The sequence below is a fragment of the Rhinolophus hipposideros genome (genome assembly GCF_964194185.1).
Source record: "Rhinolophus hipposideros genome assembly, chromosome: 5".
NCBI classification, from domain to species: Eukaryota; Metazoa; Chordata; class Mammalia; order Chiroptera; family Rhinolophidae; genus Rhinolophus; species Rhinolophus hipposideros.
In genome coordinates this window covers 1,573,323-1,596,668 of record NC_138051.1, presented here as the reverse complement: position 1 = coordinate 1,596,668, position 23,346 = coordinate 1,573,323, and the positions used below count along the sequence as shown (strand labels likewise).

The following is a 23,346-nucleotide window of genomic DNA, read 5'->3' as shown; positions in this document are numbered from 1 at the left end:
ACAGAACTACAGGAGCCAAGGCCGGAAAATCTTGTCCCCTGGGCCCTGCACCCAGGAGACTGGGGGGGTCCTTGTGAGGACCCAACGGACAGGGAGAGTTGGAGAGACTGTGAGGGGAGGCATCAGGCCTTGGTCCTGGCTTTCTGGGTGGGGGTGCCCTCCACTGATCTTGAAACTCCACTGGGGAGTAGACAGGAACTACTGGGTTTGGTGATTGCCCAAGACTTGGGCTGTGGGCTCAGCTGCAGTGCTGTGAGGAGGGGGCCGTGGTGTCTGCACTTGAGGCAGCTCAGGCTAAAGGCGGTGAGAGGGGCCCCCAGCAGCTCCAGAAGCCCTTGCCGGTAGGCTGGGGAGCAGACGTGCTTCTCTGCAGGCTGTTCCCAGAGGCCTCAGCCTCAAGCACCAGGGGAAGCAGGGATGGGATGTGGGCCGCAGCCTGGAGCCACACTGCCTGTAAAACATAAAACGTAAAGGAGGTGGACCACAGCCAAAGGACACCACCAGGCCACTCTGAGGTGGCCCCGCGCCTTCCACCCAGGAGATGCTGCCAGGGTCCTTCAGGAGGGCTCTGGGCAGGGGAAGGGGCAAGGAGGAAGCAGCACAGGGTGGCAGGAGGCCTCCTGGGCATCTGGACCTTACTTTGGGGTCCCAGGTAGGTGTCATATGCCACTCTGGCCCCCACCTCTCTATCTGTGTCAGGGACGTCCTGACTGGGCAGGAGGGCATGGGGGCACAGAAGGCTCGGGGTGGGGGCCAGGCAAACACTGTCCTCTAAGTTCCTCTTCTGGCCTGTGCTTGCTCCCGGCTGTAGGTAAGCAAGAGGATGCTGGCTGGGGGTGTCAGGAGCATGCCCAGCCCCCTCCTGGCCTGCTGGCAGCCCATCCTCCTGCTGGTGCTGGGCTCCGTGCTGTCAGGCTCCGCTACGGGCTGCCCGCCCCGCTGCGAGTGCTCCGCCCAGGACCGCGCGGTGCTGTGCCACCGAAAGCGCTTTGTGGCCGTGCCGGAGGGCATCCCCACTGAGACCCGCCTGCTGGACCTGGGCAAGAATCGCATCAAAACACTCAACCAGGACGAGTTCGCCAGCTTCCCCCACCTGGAGGAGCTGGAGCTCAACGAGAACATCGTGAGTGCCGTGGAGCCTGGCGCCTTCAACAACCTGTTCAACCTGCGGACGCTGGGGCTCCGCAGCAACCGCCTGAAGCTCATCCCCCTGGGTGTCTTCACCGGCCTCAGTAACCTGACCAAGCTGGACATCAGCGAGAACAAGATCGTCATCCTGCTGGACTACATGTTCCAGGACCTGTACAACCTCAAGTCGCTGGAGGTCGGCGACAACGACCTGGTCTACATTTCCCACCGAGCCTTCAGCGGCCTCAACAGCCTGGAGCAGCTGACGCTGGAGAAATGCAACCTGACGGCCATCCCCACCGAGGCGCTGTCGCACCTGCACGGCCTCATCGTGCTGAGGCTCCGGCACCTCAACATCAACGCCGTCCGGGACTATTCCTTCAAGAGGCTGTACCGGCTCAAGACCTTGGAGATCTCCCACTGGCCCTACCTGGACACCATGACGCCCAACTGCCTGTACGGCCTCAACCTGACGTCCCTGTCCGTCACGCACTGCAACCTGAGCGCGGTGCCCTACCTGGCTGTGCGCCACCTGGTCTATCTCCGCTTCCTCAACCTCTCCTACAACCCCATCGCCTCCATCGAGGGCTCCATGCTGCACGAGCTGCTGCGGCTGCAGGAGGTCCAGCTGGTGGGGGCGCAGCTGGCGGTGGTGGAGCCCCACGCCTTCCGCGGCCTCAACTACCTGCGCGTGCTCAACGTGTCCGGCAACCAGCTGACCACGCTGGAGGAGTCCGCCTTCCACTCCGTGGGCAACCTGGAGACGCTCATCCTGGACGCCAACCCGCTGGCCTGTGACTGCCGGCTCCTGTGGGTGTTCCGGCGCCGCTGGCGGCTCAACTTCCACCGCCAGCAGCCCACGTGCGCCACGCCCGAGTTCGTGCAGGGCAAGGAGTTCAAGGACTTCCCCGACGTGCTCCTGCCCAACTACTTCACGTGCCGCCGCGCCCGCATCCGGGACCGCAAGGCGCAGCAGGTGTTCGTGGACGAGGGCCACACGGTGCAGTTCGCGTGCCGCGCCGACGGGGACCCGCCGCCCGCCATCGTCTGGCTGTCGCCGCGCAAGCACCTGGTGTCCGCCAAGAGCAGCGGGCGGCTCACGGTCTTCCCCGACGGCACGCTGGAGGTGCGCTACGCCCAGGTGCAGGACAACGGCACCTACCTGTGCGTGGCGGCCAACGCGGGCGGCAACGACTCGGTGCCCGCGCACCTGCACGTGCGCAGCTACTCGCCCGACTGGCCGCACCAGCCCAACAAGACCTTCGCCTTCATCGCCAACCAGCCGGGCGACGGGGACGCCAACAGCACGCGCGCCACCGTGCCTTTCCCGTTCGACATCAAGACGCTCATCATCGCCACCACCATGGGCTTCATCTCCTTCCTGGGCGTCGTGCTCTTCTGCCTGGTGCTGCTGTTCCTCTGGAGCCGGGGCAAGGGCAACACCAAGCATAACATCGAGATCGAGTACGTGCCGCGCAAGTCCGACGCGGGCCTGGGCTCCGCGGCCGACGCGCCCCGCAAGTTCAACATGAAGATGATCTGACGCACGGCGCCGCGCCCCGCCCCCCAGCCGCGCGCGTGGCCGCCCCACGGGCCCTCGACACCCGCCCTCCCTCTGCCAGGACCTCAGATGTGCGGCCCGCGGACCCCGCTGCACGCGGGCACGCGTGGGCAGACTGCAGGCCAAGCTGACTGACCGACGCACAGAAGTCGGTAATTCAATTTAAAAAGTTACGAACTTCTCTGTAACTTGGGTTTCAATAATTATGGATTTTTATGAAAACTTGAAATAATAAAAAGAAAAAAAACCTATTTCCTTTAGCTAGTCGGAATGCAAACTTTTGACGTCCCGATTGCTCCAGGGCCCTCTTCCAACTCAGTTTCTTGTTTATCTCCTCCTCTTCTTCCCCTTCCTCCTTTCTCTCCTCTTCCCCTGTGGGGAGCGATCACTCAGGAAAACAGGAAAGGAGGTTCCAGCCCCCCTGCCAGGGCAGCCCACAGGAACGGGCAGAGTGGTGCGTGTGGGCCCACGTCCCAGCTGGCCGCTTGTTGGGAGCAAGAGGAGGGAGCAGGGCTGTCTGCTGAGCTGCCAGGCAACACTGCTGCCAGTGTTTGGGGGCCTGGTCTAATGTGGCTGAGACTCTGGAGAGAGGCTAGGGTCCTCCTGGAGGACAGCATAGTCAGCAGAGAGAGCCAGGGGCCAGAGGCAGGGCACCAGGCCTAACTCCTGGTCCCAGCTGTGCTGCCAACTTGCTGTGAGGCCTGAAACAGGTCATTGACCCTTTCTGGGCGTCAGTCTCTACATCTGTACAGATGGAAGCGTTACCCCCTGCCCTGCCTACCTCACAGGGCTGTTGTGAGGAATTGATGAGATGATGTACGTGAAACACTTTGTAACCTGTAAAGCGCTGTGCACACATGTGGGTGACTGTTCTTATTATGCTCATTATTACCATGGTGGGGGGCCTCCTGAAGGGCTCTCCATGTGGTCAGGTTCGGATGTGTCCGGGTGGGGAGGGCGGCGGCTGGCTCAGGGACAGCAGTCTGGGCAGTGGCCAAAAGCATGGGCTGGATGAACTGGGCTTTAGACCCACAGGGGCATCCTGAGGCCCGCAAGCTTCCTGGCTTCGCCCACCTCTGTTCGGGGTTCCCCCAGGCATAATACCCCTGCAGCTTTGGCCTGGGCCTTTCCAGGGATTGGGAACATCAGCTCTCTCCAAGCCTTCTTTCCACAAGCTTTTATCAAGTTCCTACTCTGTGCTACTTCCCGTGTAGGGTGTCCAGTCTTTGGGGCTGGGGGAGGCTGTTCTGGGGCTGCCCTGGGGACTGCCCTGACCCACGTCACACTCCAGCCTTGCCCTGGCCTCCCCCAGGCCACACTCTGAGCCTCCTCTGGGCTGTGAACGGTTCTGGATTGGGATCCACTCGCTCATGAGCGGCCAGGAAGGCCAGAAGTGGCACCTCCCATCCACGTCAAACCTACACGCTCCAAACTCAGCCCTGGAAAGGGATGCCCAGATGACAGACGTGCAAAGAGCCACTCAGGTCACCTTGTCACTCCCCAAATCCATGGGCCCTGGCTCCAGAAACGGGCAGTAGCTCAGCCAGCAGACCAGGTGCTTGACCCATCTCTGGTGGGCAAGGAAGGGCACAAGTCAGGGCAGCCTGGAGAGTCCCCTCCCCCTCCAAGTGTCCTCTTTCTCCTCAGGGACTCCTTGGACTGAGGCCCACGGTGGGCCCAGGGCGACCTGCTGCCCACTGGCTTCAGGTTAGGGGAGGATCCTGCGGTGCAGGAACCCACGGGATCAGATTTAGCTGAACTCGGAGACAGAGCAATAGGAGAGTCACTCCTCTTCAGTAAGAAACTTCCAAAGTGCAGCTGCTCCCGTCAGGGTTCTCCCTGGGGCTCATCCTCCCACCCAGGCGGGCATGGGCTAGGTAGCTGCATGCCTAGCACCTCCTAGACCAAGCCTCTTGTGGGTGAGTGTCTGGCATGGCGTTGGCTCACTCATTCACTCATGCACTCGCTCTCTCAATCTACAGATGTGCCTGAGAGCCACTCTACTCCTGGTTTCCGGCTCCTGGCTGATGCAGTTTGTAGCCAGTGGCTGGGTCAGCCTGTCTCACCCCATCTCACAACCAGCACTCCAGGACTGTCCTTGGTTCTGGGGGAGATTCTCTGAATGGTGCCCTTATCCCTGGGAAGAAACAGAATCCTGCCCATTGGATCTGGAATGTGGTAGGGAAAAGGGTGATGGTCTCTTGGGGGGCAGCTGAGACATGATTGTGTCTCTGAGGTTCAAAGTCAGTCTGAGGGAGTTCCTGTTCTAACGCTTACTAGCTGTTCAGGATTGTTACTTAACCTCTCAGAGCCTCAGTCTTCCCATTTGTAACATAAAGGTGGTCCTACTACTCTCGGTCATTGGGAGGTTAAATGAGGGAGTGTAGGTACATTTGTTGATTGGTGGCATGCATGGCACTCAGGAAGTCCTCTGCCAGTGGTGGTGGTGATGATTGCCATGTGGTACAGATGCAGAGACGGAGGACCAGGCAGGCCAGTAGCTTATCCCCGGTCAAACAGCTACTAAGTGACAGGACCAGGGCCTGGGAGGTCCAGGCTCTCAGAGCCACAGAGTTCTAAGCCTGGTTTGGGGCTTCTCAGAGCCAGGCCTTGGGACCCACCTGGCAGGAGACCACTTTGGGGAGCACAAGAAACAGGGAGAGGGCTCCTTGGGCATGGGGGTGGTTTGTATGCAACAAGAGGCCTCAAGAATCCGACAGGCCTGCCTACCTCCGGGGAGACTAGAGCAGTCTTTCTGCTGCCCGACTCCGGACACCCTGGCTGTCCTCCCACAGGAGGCAGCCACTGCTTCCTTCACTCTCTGTGATGCCTGAGTCCCTGGGGCTCCACAGGGTTCTGGTAAGAGCAGGGGATGTATGGAGCCAATTTATTCCTGCCTTCTGGGAGGAAACTGGACCCCTGAGGATACTCTGGGACATGAGAATTGTAAGGTTGTTTGCAGATGGGGGAGAGAGTCAGTTTGGGGGACATGAGTACCCAGGCTCAGCGAGCTGGTTTGGCTCAAGTAAAGGAGCCTGGGGATGACAAAGCCTGGCTCGGAGCTAGGTGGCCTGGGTTTCAGTACCATCTTTTCCTACCTGTGGTAACTTCATCTGTAGAAGAGGGTAATGGACTCAACTGTTAAGAGCCCTGCCAGATACAGGGGGAATGGCCTGGTAAGTCAGGCTGGAGAGGCCACTTTCTCCATGGCCTGTCAGCCTCTGAGGGGGATAGAGGGGAAGCAAGTCTCCCCCTCCCCCTCCACACACACCCTGCTCTGGCACACACACGCTGGGAGCCTGAACCCTGAGGTGGTCTGGGGATGGAGCCAAAGCTTTCCTGGGCCACCCACATTCCACACAGCCCAGTGGCCCCCGTATGCCTTAGACCCAGTGGGGTTTGTGGCGTCAGCATGTCCTGCCACCTCCAGCTATGTAGGGAGCTGGCTGTTCTGCTTACCCTTCAGCCTGGGTCCAAGGTACTGGGGAAAAGGCAAGATGCTGACTGAATCCTCAGAGTTCAGCCTGCTTTCCATGAAGTCAAGACCAGAGGCAGTCTCCAGCCCTGTTCTTCCGTGAGACAGCATGCCCTAAAGAGAAAGGACGAGAAGGCTGGTATCCTACCCTGGATATGTACGTAGACCCAGCCAAAGGTGGACCCAGCAGGGAGTACTAGAGGGAGGGGCACACACTAGGCTATCCCCCCCCCCCCCGCCCCCGCTTACCCCTCACAGTGAGAACCTGAAGCTCAGAGAGGGGAGGTAACCTACTTAGAGTCACACAGCAGCGTGGTAATAGGGCATGAACCTTGGAGTCAGGCAGACCTCCGTTCAAATCCCACCTGAGGTATGCAGTAATGACCGCCCTTAACAGCATGCCTTTATTACGGACAAAAGGGGAGAGTGGTTGACCTCAGGAACTGCAGGGTAAGGAACTCAATGGAGGATCCAAAGGGCGCAGTGGGGACCCCACAGAGCTGGCACTGCAATGGGGCTGCAGTAGCAACCAAGCCAGATGGAGCCCTCAGTCTGGCCACGGCAGGCTCGGGGCTGTGGGGAGGCCTGGAGCTGAGGGCCACCACTCCTGTCTGCCCACGCCCGAGACACAGCCTTGGCCTGCGTTCCTGGAAGACAAGGCCACAGCCTGTGTGTTTGGGGTACGGCGGTCTCAGAGAACAAGGGAGAATGGGCGAGAGGAGACGTGCAGCCGCTGGCTGGTGTCGGGAGTTCTGGGGACCTTGAGCCTTTCAGGGCCTGCAGTCATGGCACAGGAGGTACAGGGGTGGGGCAGCACAGACCAGCTGGAGTTAAGTGACTTGTTGGGGTCCCCACAGAGCCTGGTTCCAAGGGCTAGTGCCCTAACTGCGTCTCTCCCCAATTTGGTGTCCTCTAATGACAGGCTGGCCTGCCCACGACTGAAAGTCACCCCCAGCTCCCACTCTCAAAGCCCGGCTCTAGCCTCCTTCACAGTCAGGCTTTCTAAAATCTCTGATCTCTTCATTCCTATTCTCCAGGGGAAAAATCTGATTGACTCCCTGCCAGCCAATAGATATCGGCTACTCATTCCCTTTTCCAATCAGCTGAGGCCAAGGAACTCGACCTTATCCAAGCCAAGTTTGGGTGAGGATGGGGCAGAGAGTGCTGTGGGACTGTGTCAGTTATCTATCGCTGCATGACAGCCAGCCCCAAGCTCAGTGGTTTAAAGCAACACCATTTATTTGGTCCGAGTTTTAAAACCTGGGCAGGGCTTGGTAAGGACAGCTCATCTCTGCTTTGCATGGTTTTGACTCGGGAGACTGACTGGGGCTGAGAGATCCAAGGGGACTTCTGGCCACACCTGTCACCTGAGCTGGGGAGGCTGGAAGGGCTGGAGGCCAGCTGGCTTCTCTGTGCTCACATGGTCTCTCCAGCAGGCTAGCTGGACTTTATGGTGGCTCAGTGCTCCAAGATGGTGACATGGAAGCTACCAGTTCGCTTGAGGCCAGGAAGTCCCACGGCTTCACGTTCACTGCATTCTATGGGTCAGGGCTAGTCACAGCCCCACCCCCACCCGCAGATTCAAGGAGGGGGGACAGATCCCAGCTCCTGGTGGGAGGAGCTGCAAAGGCACCCAGGCAAAGGGACATGCAGGATGTGAGGCCATTGCAGCCACCCCCCCCAGGGACCCCACGGTGCCCGCTCCTTTCAGGAACCGCATTGGTGCCCCCACAGCTTACCCAGGAGTAGGGGCCGTAGCAGGTCATGGTGACCGGCCTGCTGGTGAGGAAAGAGCCAGGACTTGCCCCCCAGGTTGCTGGCCCCCGTGCAGTGTCCTTTTGAGCAGAAGCAGGAGGTGGAGCTGGGGGCAGGGTGACACAGCAGGGGCAGTAGCCGCGGCCTGTCAAGGGCTACGCCAGACACCTCGCCTGTGTTCTCTTATTCAACCCTGCCGTGTGGAGGCTCTCATACGCTCCCTTTCGGACGGGACACTGAAGCTCAGGAAGTAACTGCCTAGGGCTCACCACCAAGTCGCAGCTGAAGCCAGAACTCTTACTCAGGACACCAGTACTTCATAGCACAGAAAGCTCCACACTGGTCCCCTCACTCTGACCCACTCCAGGCTCAGGCTTCTCCTCTGGGCAGCGGGTCTAGTCCCATCCCCTCCGTCGGCCTCCTGCCTTCGTGGGGTGGCCTGAGCTGGTGTGGAGAGCGCTGTGACCGGGGTGGCTGAGCGCTTCGGTTGGGGTCCTGGGATTGGAGCGTGATACACAAGGCCCAGCTGCCTGACCTGAGGACCGGGCAATCTGGCACTGGGACCTGCCGGGCCACTGGGGACTACTGGACAGGGGTCTGAGAGCAGAGGCCATAGAGCGCGGCCCTGGCTCCGACTGCCTGAGGGAGCTGACAGCTCAGCCTATAAAGGGATTTACAGCTTGCCCATAAACCTGTTATGGCTCATCCTACACCCCCAGCCCAGGCCTTGTCATCATGCCAGGTGACTGCTGGTGTCTGAGAAGGCTGGGCTGGGGTCTTTGTGGGACACGGAGACTGAGGGACACCCCAGGGTCTCAGCTCAAGCCAACTCATCTCCCAGTTACCTAACACCTCAGGCCTCAGGCCACCCCATACCCCCAGCAGCTCCATTCCCATCCCCCACCCCCTCATTCCCTGTCTGGGCTGAGACACCCAAATTCTGGGGGTGGAGAAGCAGGGTGTTCCAGAGTAACAGGAGAAGGACAACGCTGGAGAAAGAGAATGCAGGCAGGAGAGAGGGCCGGTGGGCCTTCCCATGACCCACCCCTCCTGGCTCCCAGCACCCAGAGCTCAGCCTAAGGGCAGTGGTCAGCGTGGTTATCTCCCCATTTCGATGATGAGAAACAAGAGTCTCAGAGAAGCAACCTTCCATAATGGCTCAGCCTTTCTGAGACTCTTGTTTCACAGCTAAGTCGTGGCACCTCAGCAAGAACAAAATGCTCATTGTTTGCTCCCATTCTGCAGCTGAGGAGATGGAGATTCAGAGAGGGAAACTGACAGGTCCAAGACCGCAAAATGAGCGAGTCAGTCGTAGCCCCAGCTTTGTCTCAGCTGAATTGGAAGGTGGCGATAGGGAGGCAACCATTGTGGCATCCAGAAAACCTTTCCACGGGAAATATAAGTCTGGCTGGCCCAGGGGGACACCCAGTCCCAGAGGAGGAGCTCACTGGAGGCCCTGACTTTGCTCTCTGACTAGCAGACATTTACATAGCTCATTAAAAAATATGGCATCGTAAAGAGGAGAGACAAAGCACAGTAAAGCTCTTCCCCTCCACTGCCTGCCAGCCCCAGAGCATCTTTCAGGACACTCCAAGGGCGCAGGGAGCAGGCCTGGGCGGGAAGGGGGATATGGTAGCCCCTTGGCAGCACCCAGAGCTGGGGGGAGGAGTGAAGCTTTCCAAGAGTCTGTCTGTCCTGGGCTCTGTCCAGCACATAGTCCTGAGAGGTGGGGACACTTCCTTGTGTGACCTCGCACCAATCCCTGAACATTTCTGAATCGACCCTTCCCAAGGGCTTGAGAAAAGGCTGGACCAACTGGTTCTCTCCCTCTTTTCCAGCTTCAGGCTTCACCCAGACCTCAGTGGTGTCCCCAGTCTCACTTCCCTGGCCCCACCCTGCTGCTGAAGTGAAGCAGAGTTACAGTGTCGCTGGCAGACGATATTTACTGCCCATCCCTGCACGTGGACCTGTCAATCCCCCTCACCATGCTCAGTGCTGACCTTGCAGTCACCTGGACCAGAGATCTATCCGCCCGCCCCAGGCCTGGTCCCCTCGGGCACCTCTTGCCCATTCCCCCCAACCTCCCTCAGGTGCTGCTCAGTCTATAGTGAGGACAGTCAAAGCCCCCGGAGGCCCAGCCATCAGAGCAGCCCACTCCCCACACACAGCCTGGAGTTCTCCTTTCTGAAGTCTTCCTGTGTCCTCCTCAGGGAGCCTGCCAATCTTCAACCACATGGGGTGAGTCCCTGCCCCCTGCCTCACTTCTCCTCTCTGTACATCTGGGTTGGACCACATTGGCTCCAAAAACTCAGCTAGGCAAGATGGCCCTTGAGGAGTGGAGTGAGAGCCTGTGCCCTGTCGTGAGCCAAGGGGAGCCACCGGCAGTGAAGGCAGCCTGCAGCCAGAGACATGGAGCACTCTGTCTGACCATGGGCTGGCACTGGGCTGGCCAGGAGCCAGGACAACAGCTGGTCCCTTCCTACTGCAGGGCAGCTGGAAGGGACAGGGACACTGCAAGGTTGATGGGCCCCTGCAGCTGCCCAGAGGTGTGGGGTAGATAGGAGGACTTCCGTGGTGTGGTGAGGAAAAGAGCTGAAGAGGCCAGGGTTCCCAGCCCCAGTTGGGCCCTCCAGCTGGCCTTCAGCCTTCCCCCACGGAAAGGAGTTTTCCAAACACACTGTCGGGAGGGGAACATGAGGTGGGGATGCCCCTGAGGGAATAACACCTGGTGAGCACCCCAGAGCTGTGGAGCGCGTGTTCCACAGGCAGTGGGGACTAAGGGAAGGTTGCCTTTCACGTAGAGAGAACAGATAGGGGAGGTCAAAGGCAAATGCCAGCTTTTCAAGGGTCCCCAGTTCCCTTGGCTTAGGATGAAGAAAATCTGCTTTGAATCTCTGCCCTTGAAGTCTCAGCTGTGCCAGGGGCAGAACTACCCCTCCTGTTGGCTCTCACAGTCCTGCAGGAGGGAGGGCAGATGTGCATGTGGGGGGCTGGGGAAGCTGAGGCGGGTGTTCTGCAGAGCACCATCCAGGCCTTGGGGAGCTATGGGGGTGCCTAAGCATAGGAGGGACACATCTCAGCGTCTAAGGAGGAAAGATTTGAGGTGTGGGTGCAGAGAAGGCAGAGGCAGGGTCGCCATACGTGAGTATGCACGCCCCTCTGCTCACACACACATCCCTACTCCAGTGGGCACACATGTGCACACAGAAGAGCTCACATTTGCACAGCCTCACACATTCTCTTACACAGACGCACACCAATTCATTATGTCCACACACAAACCTTTTCACACACCCACGTAAGCAAACACCATCAGTGTACACCGATGTACCAGCTGTTCACATTGTCACACCACACTCTCCCCGGTGCATGCAACTACAGCACAGATCCACAGGACAGTCCCCTTGCCCCAACCCCGACACGGAGGTAAGGACACCCTCACGCCCCAACCAAGCTCCCGCCCTGTGGGTCCTCCCAGAGGCCCACCCCCGCCTGCCGTCCTGCGGCCTCCCTTCTTCCTGGGTTCAAAGCGTGACCAGGCCGGCCCTGTGAGCAGTGCTCACGCACCCTGCATACACCCGTGAGCCCATGCGCACGCGTGCACACTTTGACAGCAGCCAGCAGCCTCGCTCCCGCCCCCGGATCCACGGTTGGCCGATGAGAGTGAACTGGGAGCTGTCTCCTAGGCGACCAGCCGAGCTGCCAGAGGCCGGTGGGGGCGTGGCCACACCTCCACCTCCTTCCGGAGCCTTGCGCCTCCTTGGGCCACGTCCTTACCGGGTTAGAAGGCAGGGCTACGCGGAGGGCAAGGGTGGTGAGGGTGCCTCAGAGACGCGCAGATATTGAGCCCGAAAGGGACTCCAGTGATGCTGCTCCCCTGGGTGGGCCAGGGGCAGGTGAGCGTCCCAGCCAGAGATGCCTCTTGTGGCTGAGTCCAGGAGGTCTGTGAGCGACCCTGGCTCAGTGACTCCGGGGAGTCTCTGACCAGCCGGGTTTCCTCTCTCCAGAGATTCTGAAGAGCTTGCAGCGGCCTCCTTTCTTTTCTTCGAATGCCGGAGGTCCTTCCCCTTCAGGCCTTCCTACGTGTCCTTCCCTCTGCTTCCCAGGGCCCTCCTTTCCTCTCCCCAACCATGCGCTCACACACACATGCTCACTTATTGTTTTCTGACAAACTTCAGCGCATGGTGTAGGTCACTTCTCCGAACGGTCCTTTCTTCAGCACCACTGCCCCTGCCCCCCAGTTCTGAATCAATTTCCTGATTTAGGGCCTTCCAGCTTGGGACTACACAAGGCCGTACCTTGAGGGTTTGAGTCACACGGAAGCACAAAGCATGACAAGAGGTGGGGCTGGTCAAAGGGGCCAAATGTAGGGGTGTACGAACGTGGGCTCTGGAGCCAGATGGCCATCTAACGCCTGGCTCTGCCATGTACCAGCTGTGTGACTTTGGTGAGGATTAAATTAGACCATGTTTGCAAAGCACTTGGAACAGTGTGTGGCCTGGAACAAGTGACCAGTAAAGCTTTACTTCTACTATTGTTATTCTTAGGGACTCTCGTTAGATATAACAGCACCTTCCCTGCACAGCTCCCCGTCCCCAGCTTTCACTCACAACAATCATGGGGCCCTGGACCAGGTGAGCGATGGAGAGATTGTCCCTGATACACAGTCAGACCCATTGCAACACCGCCAGTGCTCTCTCCAAAAGACAGACTTGTTCCATCAGGGTGACAACCAATAAAAAGTGTCTTTTATTATATTGAATACACCAGCTGATCTGTCGTTCTCTTTAGGAACATGAAAAGCAAGCATGATGTCTAACAGGCCTGCAGTGAGGTTCTCAGCTCGTGGCCCACCTTCTGCCCACTGTGGTGAAGGCCTCTGGTTCTGAGCCTTGGAGACAGCCACCCTCACCTGCTCCCACTGGAAGGGGAGGTTGTTCGCGGCCAGAGAGAGGGGTTGTGGCCACAGGAAGGGGTTTTGCTCAGGGTCTTCTTGCCAGTCTCATCCACACTCAGTTTGAAGTTACACATTTCTCCAGGATTGCGTATGCCTACGGCTATCCTGAAATCTTTTGTCTTCTGGGTCAGGGACTATCCCAGCCCAGCGTCACTCCCTGTCTGACCCTGGCCAATTGGCTTCCCCTCGCTGAGTTTCACTTCCTCTATCTGTAAAATGTACTAATAATTCTTGCCCTGCAGCACCCCCCTCCCTCCCTGGCTCCTTCCTTCCCACGTATTCATTGAGTGCCTCCTCTCACTGGGCACTGGGGCGGGCACAGGGGATACGAGGAGCGAGACGGCGGAGGTCCTGCCCACTCGTAGCCCACAGTCTGGTGGGGTGCCAACCATTCAAATACTACACATTTAAAACTGTGGTCAGATGTTTTGAGCACTCACATGGGGTGGGGTAGCGTGGGCCCTGCTGTTCACAAAGTCTGTAGCCTGTATAACAAGTGAGGGTGAACATGAGCGTAACCACAGCTCACTGCTTCTGAGCATGCCCGGAGGGCCGCTGGCGCCCAGCTCTCAGGGCCCGGACAGACCGTAGCTGTCTTCACATGGTCAGCCCCCTCCTCTCATGCTCTGTCCTGCTCTGGGGACAGGCAAGCAGCAGCACCCATCCTCTGACCACAGTGGGTCCTCCACTCTGCCCCGCCCTGCATAACTGGCTCCAGGGAGACCCACTGAAAGAGATTTGGCACAGCCTGGCTATTGTCTCTGCTGCACACTAATCGGCCAGGTGCCCCGCAGCACAGCTGCGCTTCTCCGTAACACCCAGTACTCAGCCCACCTTCCAGGGTCTTGGGGAAGCTTGCACACAGTGCCCACGGAAAGCTCTTAGCTTGTGGGACGTGCCAAGTAGGTGCCAGTTGCTGCCCTTCACTGGGCCCTCCAGGGCAAATCAATGGAGGCTGCAGGGGGAGATGGGGCTCTTGGACTGGGATAAGTTTTAGCTTTTAGTGCTATCTGTACCCAAAACAATTTGACTGTAAGGAACATAAGCCCATTTAACAATGTTCTCTAACAAGGGATTTCTGTAAGGATATAATCTCAGGGAAGCCTGTCACAGGAAGCTTCCCCTCTGTCTCGGCTCAGCTTCTGGCTTCACTGTGGCTCAGGTCACTTTTCCCTCTCTGCAAAGGGAGTGGCTTCTTCTGCTGACCCATCAGGGGGTGGCTGAGCAGCACAGCTACCTGCTGCAACTCAACCTCAGAGTTCAATGCCAAATCCCCCAGAGAAATGGTGATGGGTAGGTATGAGGTCAGGTGTCTATACTGAGGCAGGCCAGGCAGCCTCTTCCAGGCTGTGGGAGGGGTGTGGTCTCCAAGTAGGAGTGTGAGTGAAGTAAAACACATGGCTTTCTCTACACCAGTGTTTCTCGGCCTGGCTCCACATAGGAATCACCAGGGGAGCTTTAAAAAGTACTGCTAACTCCCACTCCCAGGGATTCTGATTTCCACAGTTCTCGGTGCCGCCTGGGAAATGGGAGGTTCAGAAGTCCCCCAGGTGATTCTATAATAATAGGCAGCCAAGGTACAGATTACCGCTTTAAAGACTTCCAGGTGGCTGAGTCCACCCTGCAGGTGTCATCCATTCCTCTAGTTTTGTCTTGTTTCAGGCCAGGTGAGAGGTTCACCCTTCAAGGCCTAAATCAGTGATTCCCAAGGCAGCTCCAAGATAAGACATGGTTCTGACTCAGCCCTGCTGAATCTGGGTGTCTGGGGAGGAGCTCTGCTGATTCTTATCATCAAGCAAGATGGAAACATTGGGTAAATGATCGCTTTACCCACTATCCATGTACCTGACATGCACTCACAGAAGAAATCAGCGTGAGGGCAATCGACACTTCCATGTCGCAAAGTGGGAAGGAGAAATAAGCTTTCTGCCCAACACTGCACAACTGTCATTAGTAGAAGCCAAGTAGTTTCCTCAGGAGAGAAGTAGGTGACGGGAACAGGCCCGGCACCCCAGATCTCTGTGCCCGAAGAACAGAGTGGGCATTGATTGTTCTGTCTGCTTTGTGTGAAGGTCTGCCCCCTACCAACCATGTGGTATGATAGGCACGCCATCTTCTTATGGCACCCACTGCCCTGGACCTGGTTCACTCTAGAATGAGGGCACCTGACCCAAGCTGGGCCAGTCCGTACCCACATCTCCTCATTGCTGGAGGAGGACAAGAAATTGACATCTGCCCAAGTGCAGCTTATCAGAACCCTTCCCTAGGATGTTTGAACTTGAAGCCAGAGACTACCAAAATCAGTTTTTCTTTGCAGTTGGGTCTAGGAAAGGTCTGCTTGGGAGCTCCCAGGAGCCGCATTTCTAGTTCACAGAGGATAGAGGAAAGGGCAGAAATGAGCTCTGGGGACTGTCCCTGATTCTGCTTTTCTCTGTGGTCCTTGAGCCTGGCTTTTAGCCCAGGACTGTGTCCCAACAACCATGGACATAGCATAATTAGCAGCTTTGCCACAGAATACCAGGGCCACTGACTACGTCTTCACGTCCTCCTCGTTAATTCCACATTTTATCTGAGGGTCTCTTTCTTGTCATTTCAGTCCAAGGGTAGGTCTCTGTCTTAGGGCCAGTTTCAGTGGACGGTTGCCCTTTTCCAAAAAAGTTCCCCTTGAATGTAAGGTTACAGAGACATGTGAAGAAACCCAATTGCAAAATGAACTGCCAGGCTGCCCTGGGCCACACTGAAAACCACACATCTGTGACTGTCTCCCGGGAGCTGGAATGTCTCCCACTTTTGCTCCCCTCTGCGTGTCTGCTCCATTCCCCGCATCTCTGCAGCCAAGGTTCTCCCTCGCGTGCACTTAGTTGAACTTGACCAGCCCAAGATGGCAATCCCTGCCTGGGGCCAGCACAACCTTGAACCTCAGCTGCGTGCACCTGACCTAAACTCTGTGCCCTGACTCAACTTCCCATGAGACATACTGACTGGCAGATCAAGTGTCCTCAACCTGGCCTAGTAAGCTGGGGCTAGGGGACCTAGTCTGTTCACAGATCCTGGACACCAATCACTGGAACTCGGGGACAGGAAGGAGACAACTTTGGCTAAAGATAAATGAAGCTGTGCTTCCTCCATGAGGGCTCATTCCTCAGCCGTCAAGGAGAGAGAGTGGGAGTCTAACCAGGAGGTTGGCTGATTCCGCTAGCAGGGCCCAGTAGCTGATGAGAAAGGACAGGCAGGGGGCCCTCTCCCTCATCCCCAGAAGCAGCAGCTGCAGGCCTGCTTTGCATCCTGTCCGGATATTTCCAGTAAATAAACATTGACGCTTTTGATATCATGTTAATTTCACAGGCGGCTGCTCTGCTGACAGTTTCCACACTCTGCCAGTGCCTCTTGTCAGTTTTATACTCACAGGCCTCCTGACTACAGACCTAAAAACAAATGGCCCAGAAACCGGGGTGAAGAGACAGGGAACAGCATGGATATCTGGGCTGGGGAGAAGCAGCCCTGTCCTCGGTCTGAAAGTCAACCAGAGCAAGGAGCAGCCTCAGGGCTCAGCACCCACCGGTGTAATCGCCGTCAAGTCTCTCTACCTTTCTGGGCTACAGTTTTCTTGTTTGTGAAATGAAGTTAATATTCATCACTGCTTCTTAGGGACCTACATTCAGAATCTGGGTCAACCCCAGAAAATCCAGTCCAAGTGAGGGCTGTTGCCTGGCCTTGACCTTCAGCACAGACCCCAGAGGCATTTAGCAGAGACTGACGCTCAGTGTGCAGACGGGGAAGCGGGGGCTTACTGCAGGGCTGTGCTGTGCTCAGTCTCACAGAGGGAGACAGGAGCAGAACCCAGGTCAGGAAGCAGGGTGTTAGCTCTGGCTGCTTTGACAATGGTCAGCCACATAAGCTAGGGTCCCAAGCCCAGCCCTCTGGAGCATTAGGCTTCTTCCCGATATGCATAGTCATGAGATCTCATGTATATGCATGATCGTTCCTCTCACCGGCTGAGCTGAGTCAGCACTTGCCTCCTGTGCTCTAGGACCCTCCCGGTCAGCCTGTGTTCCTAGGTCTCTTACGGGCAACGCACCAGCAGCCCCACCTTACCCCTCACCAGCCCCCATGGGCACTCCTTCTGGTGCCATGCCAACTCCTTCTTCCTCTGGCTACTGCTGTTGCTGCTTCTGCGGCCTTCCTCCAGGTGGGAAGAAACACTTGCGTCAGCGGGGCTGGTCCTGCCACCCTCCCCCAACACCGCATCCCCAAGGTGTAAGTTGGAGCCCAGAGGGTCCAGGCTGATGCTAGGTCAGAAGTGACTGCGGTGATGGCCCACCTTCTTGTCTGCCATCTACTCCATGAATGAGGGCTTCCCTAGCTAGGAAGGACATCTGGCAGGCACTTGCAGCCCAGGGCTGGTGACAGGGGGCAGGGGGAGATATCTTGGCCTCCCAGGTTGCTTTCCAGGGAGACTCAAATGGCCATCCTCTCTGGGGACAAGGCTCTGGAGTGCCCACACTCCCGGTGCCCGCTTCTCCTCAGTAAGGACTTGCTAATGGAGTGAAATGAATTACAACCCTTGGCACTGTCATCAGAGGCAGGCCGAGGGGGCACCTCCCGCCAGTCTTAGCCCTCAGGTGGGGGACTTCACATCTCTGAGCCTCAGGGCCCTTACCTATAAAATGCCCTTCCTCTCAGGGGGCTTCCATCACCTGCAGACCAAGATGCCCAAGCTCCCGAGGCAGCATTTAAGGCCACTTGACCTGGCTCATTCTGTCTCTCTAGTGCCCTCTGCACCTCTGGCCCCCCCATACTCACACACAGCAGGAGGCCCTGTTTCCTTACACACCAAGCACCAACCCATCTCCAGCCTTTGCACGTGCTGTCTCTCTGACTAGAAATGCAACTCTGCTTTCTCCCTCATCCTGCCCCAGACTGCTAAACTCCTAAGCAGACTCCAAAGCCCTGTGCCAATGTTACGTCCTCCAGGAAGGCTTCCCTTTCCACCCCCCAGCCAGGCTGGTGCGGTGGTCTTTCTCTCTGGGGCCTCCTAAGTGAATGATTCACAAGGGAGCTTATGTTTTGGACAAATTAAAAGAAGCCCCACTTGCCCCATGAAAAATTGCCCAGGAGGGCTTGTTCCTCAGCAAGTCCAGAAGAGAGCAGAGGTCTGGCTCAGGGGTCCAGCTTCCCTCTGCCATCAGCAGTGTAGCTGTCTATTTAGGTGTCTGTCTCCCCCAGGACTTGGCACACAGCAAGCGCTTCCCAGCTGGGTTGCCAGACCAGGCAGTGAGGGGGAACTACCAGGTGCTTCTTCCAGCTGGCTTCACCAAGCAGCAGGCCACAGCCTCCCTCCGGTCCCGGCTCAGCACCTTCAGAATCACTTAATTTTTACAGATTCTTCCTCCTTAATTACAGCCCTTGTAACAAATAACAAATAAACAAGGGAAGGAAAGAGGGAGAAAGGGAGGGGGGAGGGAGGGGGAGGGAAGGGGAGGGGGAGGGGGGAGAAGAGGGAGGGAAGGAAAAAGGGGGTAGGGGGAGGGAGGGAAGGAGAGGGGGAGGGGGAGGGGGGAGGGGGGGCTTGGAAGCTCCCAGTCTCTTGCTGCCACATCCCAGGAACTTTGAGCCAGGATGAAGGTGGTGGTGAGCAGAGGGGGACAGAGGGAGGGAGGGAGACTTCAGACTGGAGAATGGCTCTCACACTGGTACTCAGTGACACCCCCGTCTCCTTGCTCCAAGATGTGCTGCCCTGGGGCTTGTCCAGGCCTGAGAATTTCTTGGCCACACCAAACAAGTAAGGGCTGTCTGGCCCTCTTCCTGCTCTGGCCCCCAGTGGGGGATTATCTCCTAAATAAAGAACGAGTGATAACTCCCTTTATTGATGACCTCTGTATGCCAGGCATTCTGCTCAACCACTGCTCCTATCCTCACAGGGACCCTTACCCTAAGCCACTCTAAGCCACAGAGGGGGAAACTGAGGCCCAGAAAGACGAAGTGTTCCCCCTGCTAGGAGTTAGGTCTGATTTCAAAGTCTGCAAATTCCATGAAAACATACTGCCTTCCATATGAGCAAGCCCACCCCCTCTGGGTTTCTCTGAATTAAGGGTTGAATTTTGTCCACCGTCCCTGCTCCCAAGGCTGTTGGCAGCAGGAATGGACAGTGGTGGCTTTGACCTCTAAAAGGGTGCGAGGAGGCAGCACACTGCCTGAGTGTGTCATTCCTGTCCCCTCCCCAACCATGGGCCCCATGTTTAATTGTGTAGTGAGGTATATGGGAAAAGGTGCAGCCCTGCTCTTGTTGGCAGCCAGGCCAGCTTGGGGGCAGCGTCCAGGGTAGGAACCAAAAGCAGCCACGTAAGGATTGGCAATGCAATCGTTTATTCGTTCATTCATTCATTCTCTTATTCATTTATTCATCAAATGTGTACTGAATACCTACTGTGTGCCCAGCAATGCTCCTACTGTTGTAGGTACTGGGAACACAGTGGAAAACAAAACCGACAAAACGCTTGCCTTTGTCAATCTTATAGTATAGTGTAAACATTTTCTGTGAAGGACTAGAAGTCAGTATTTTATGCTTTGTGGCCACATACAGCCTCTGTTGCATATTTGTCTTTGTTTTCTTACAACCCTTTAAGAACGTGACAACGATTCTTAGTTCATGAGCTGCACAAAACAGTTTGCTGACTGAGTCTGGCCCATGGGCCATAGTTTGCCAACCCCAGGTCTAGTGCGTCACCACTGTTCAATGGAAAAATAATGTGAGTCACACGAGTAATTTAAAATTTTTAGTATTTAAAAGTATTTTTAAAAAGTAAATTGAAACAGGTGAAATTAATTTTAGTAATGTACTTTATTGAAGCCAATACATCCATAATATTATCTCTTCAACATATAACCAATATTTTTTAATTAATGCGATATTTTACATTCTTTTTTCATACTAAATCTTCAAATTCTGGTGTACATTTTATCCTTAGCGCATACCTTAATTCACAGCAGCCACATTGCCGTGACCAGACAGCCACATGTGGCTAGTGGCCACACTGGACAGCACAAGTCTGTGACAGAAACACAATAAACAGAAACACAATAAACAAAGTAAAAGTAAAATAGCCAAATATTTGAAAGTGATAGTGTGATGGAGGAAAATGCAGCAGGGAAGGGAGTAGGGAGGGTGGGTTAAGGGTCCCTCGGCTCCTGGGCAGCTGCTGGCTCTGGGGATTTCACTCGGGCCAAGGATCTTGTAATTCCCAGGAAGGCAGGAAGTCAGAAAACAGTTTGCTTATCATTGTGGAAGAACTGTGGGTGTCATCACGCTCAAGTCTTGCCCAGGGCATGGGAGCGCCCCTTGGCAGACGGCAGGCAGCCCAGCCCCTACTTATTCAGTACCCTGGTGGGGATCTCACTGCTGCCCAAGCAGCCAGCTCCTGCCAGGGCGCCTCTGATTTCACTCCTCCCTCCTTCTTGGCTTTGTCCCTGAGTGATATTTTTTCTTAATTTTAAAAAAATTTCAATCACAGTTGGCATTCAATATTATATTAGTTTCAGGTGCACAGTAGAGTGCTTAGACATTTGTATAACTTACGAAGTGACCCCCCGACTTGTCTAGTACCCACCTGACACCGTACATACGAGTAATTATTACCATATTACTGGCTACATTCCCTGTGCTCTACTTTACATCCCCATGACTATTATGTAACTACCAATTTGCACTTCTTAATCCCTTCACCTTTCTCACCCAGCCCCCAACCACCCCTCCCATCTGGCAACCATCAGTTTGTTCTATGTATCTATGAGTCTCTTTCTGTTTTGGTTGTTCATTTTGTTTTTTAGATTCCACATATAAGTGAAATCATATGGTATTTGTCTATCTGACTTATTTTGTTTAGCATAATACTGCCCAGATCCATCTGGGTGGTTGTAAGATTTCCTCCTTTTTCATGGCCGAGTAATATTCCACATCTTCTGTATCCAATTGTCTGTCGATGGACACTTAGATTGCTTCCATACCTTGGCTGTTGTAGATGAAATGTCCTTCTTTGTCTCTTTTTCTAAAGTCTATTTTGTCTGATATATGTATTGCTACTCCATATTTTTAAATTTCCATTTACCTGAAATATCTTTTTTCATCTCTTTGCTTTCAGTCTGTGTGTGTCTATTTTTTTTTAAAGATTTTATTATTTGGGAAGGGGAACATAATTTTATTGGGGAACAGCGTGTACTTCCAGGACTGTTTTTTTCCAAGTCAAGCCGTTGTCCTTTCAATCTTAATTGTGGAGGGCACAGCTCAGCTCCAGGTCCAGTTGCCTGTTGTTAGTTGCAGGGGGCGCTGCCCACCATCTCTTGTGGGACTCGAGGAATCAAACTGGTTGAGAGCCCACTGGCCCATGTGGGAATCAAACGGGCAGCCTTCGGAGTTAGGAGCACGGAGCTCTAACCGCCTGAGCCACCGGGCCGGCCCCCTGTGTGTGTCTTTTGATCTGAAGTCCTTTGTAGGCAGCATATGTAATGGATATTGTTTTCTTATCCATTCAGCCATCCTATATTTTAATTGGAGCATTTAATCCATTTACATGAAAGTAATTATTGATAGATATGTAGTTATTGCCATTTTTTATTCCTATTTTTATCTTTCTTCCTCCTCCTCCTCCTCATTAAAGAAGTCCCTTTAATATTCTTTGTAATACTGGTTTGGTGGTGATGGACTCCTTCAGCTTTTTCTTGTCTGGGAAGCTCTTTATCTGTCTTTCAATTTTAAATGATAGCCTTTGTGGGTAGAGTACTCTTGATTGTAGGTCCTTGCTTTTCATCACTTTAAATATTTCCTGCCAATCCCCTCTGGCCTGTAAAGTTTCTGTTGAGAAATCAGCTGACAGTCTTATGGGAGCTCCCTTGTAGGTAACTAACTGCTTTTCTTGTGCTGCTTTTCAGAGTCTCTCTTTGACTTTGACCTTTAATCTTTGGCATTTTAATTATGAGGTGTCTTGGTGCTGGTCTCTCTGGGTTCATCGTGTTTGGGACTCTCTGTGCTTCCTGGACTTGTATGTCTATTTCCTTCACCAGGTTAGGGAAGTTTTCCATCATTATTTCTTCAAATAGGTTTTCAATCCCTTGCTCTCTCTCTTCTCCTTCTAGTACCCCTATGATGTGAATGTTGGTACACTTGGTGTTGTCCCTTAAACTCTCTTCATTTTTTTTATTCTTTTTTCTTTTTGCTATTCTGACTGAGTGTTTTCTGCCACCTTATCTTACAAATTCCTGATTCAAACCTCTGTTTCATCTAATCTACAGTTGATTCTCTCTAATGCATTCTTTATTTAAGTTATTGTATTCTTCATTTATGACTCGTTCCTTTTTATGGTTTCTATCTCTTTGTTTAAATTCTCACTGACTTCATCTATTCTTACCCTATGTTCATTGAGCATTCCTATAACCAGTGTTTGGAACTCTGTATCTGTAGATTGCTTGCCTCCCTTTTTGTTTAGTTCTTTTTCTGGGGATTTGTCCTATTCTTTCATTTGGTACATGTTTCTTTGTTTGCTCAGTTTGGCTGCCTCCTTGTGTTTATTTCTATGTGTTAGATAGATCTATGTCTCCCAGTCTTGGCAGGGTGGACTTATGTAGTAGGTGCCCTATGGGGCTCAGTGGCAAAGTCTCCCTGGTCACCTGAGCTGGGTGCTCCAAATGTGTCCCTGTTTGGGTTGTGTGTGCTTTCCTGTTGTAGTTGAGCCTTGATTGCTGTTCACGTGTAATTTGGAGAGATTGACCCACAGGCTGACTGGCTGTGAGGACTGGCCATGACTACAGTGTAGGAGCTGTTGTGCAGGCACTGACCCCATAGAGTAGGATTCATTATATCAGGACTCTGGTGCCTTCTGAGTCCACCTTTCTGGTATGTTGTTTGTGGAGCTAACTGGGTGATGCTCTGGTGTGATCTGAAGCTGGCCACTAGGTGTGTTGGCTCTGGGACTTCTTAGGAGGGTCTCTGGTGCAGGCCAAAGTCAGCCACTGCCTGTGATTGGCCATGGACTACCTAGTAGTAGCTACAAAGTGACCTGCCATTAGCTGCTTGTGCTGGACTTGGATGCACCTGGGAGAGGCTATGCTGTGAACCGAGGCTGGCTGCCACTAGTGACGGGCTCAGGGACACTTAGCAAGAGGTGCAGGGCACATCAAGACCTGTCACTGCTAGTTTGGGGTTGGTGGACACTTTGAGGGATTTTAAGAAAGTATACAGCATGGGCTGAGGTCGGCAGCTTGTCAGGAACAGCTGCTGAAAGAAGTTCAGTCTGGTGTGTGGATTGGGTGGGGCTGGTTCTCAGGAAATCACCAGGGTATGAAAAAAGTAAAGATTTTCGTGTTAAAATTCTTAAGTGGCTCTCCACTGTTCTTAAGATGAAGTCCAAAGTCCCTACCATGATTTCCTTGGATATATGCAGGATGCTTTTTAGGGCAAATAACAAAATATAAAACTAC

At 54.7% G+C, this 23,346-nt stretch overlaps 1 protein-coding gene across 14 annotated transcripts in view; it reads left to right on the top strand.

The window, feature by feature from the left end:
* Positions 1 to 3,548, top strand: part of LINGO1 (leucine rich repeat and Ig domain containing 1) — a 188,795-nt gene extending 185,247 nt beyond the window's left edge. For 13 of the 14 annotated variants that reach the window (XM_081047894.1, XM_081047897.1, XM_081047898.1 and 10 more), the window contains one exon: positions 812 to 3,542. In XM_081047894.1, the coding sequence (XP_080904020.1) occupies positions 824 to 2,671 (1,848 nt within the window). In that variant the 5' untranslated portion in view covers positions 812 to 823 and the 3' untranslated portion in view covers positions 2,672 to 3,542. Of the gene's footprint in view, positions 1 to 811 lie in introns of all 14 variants that reach the window. The other variant, XM_081047886.1, reaches the window with a different exon arrangement.
* Positions 3,549 to 23,346: the final 19,798 nt, after the last annotated feature.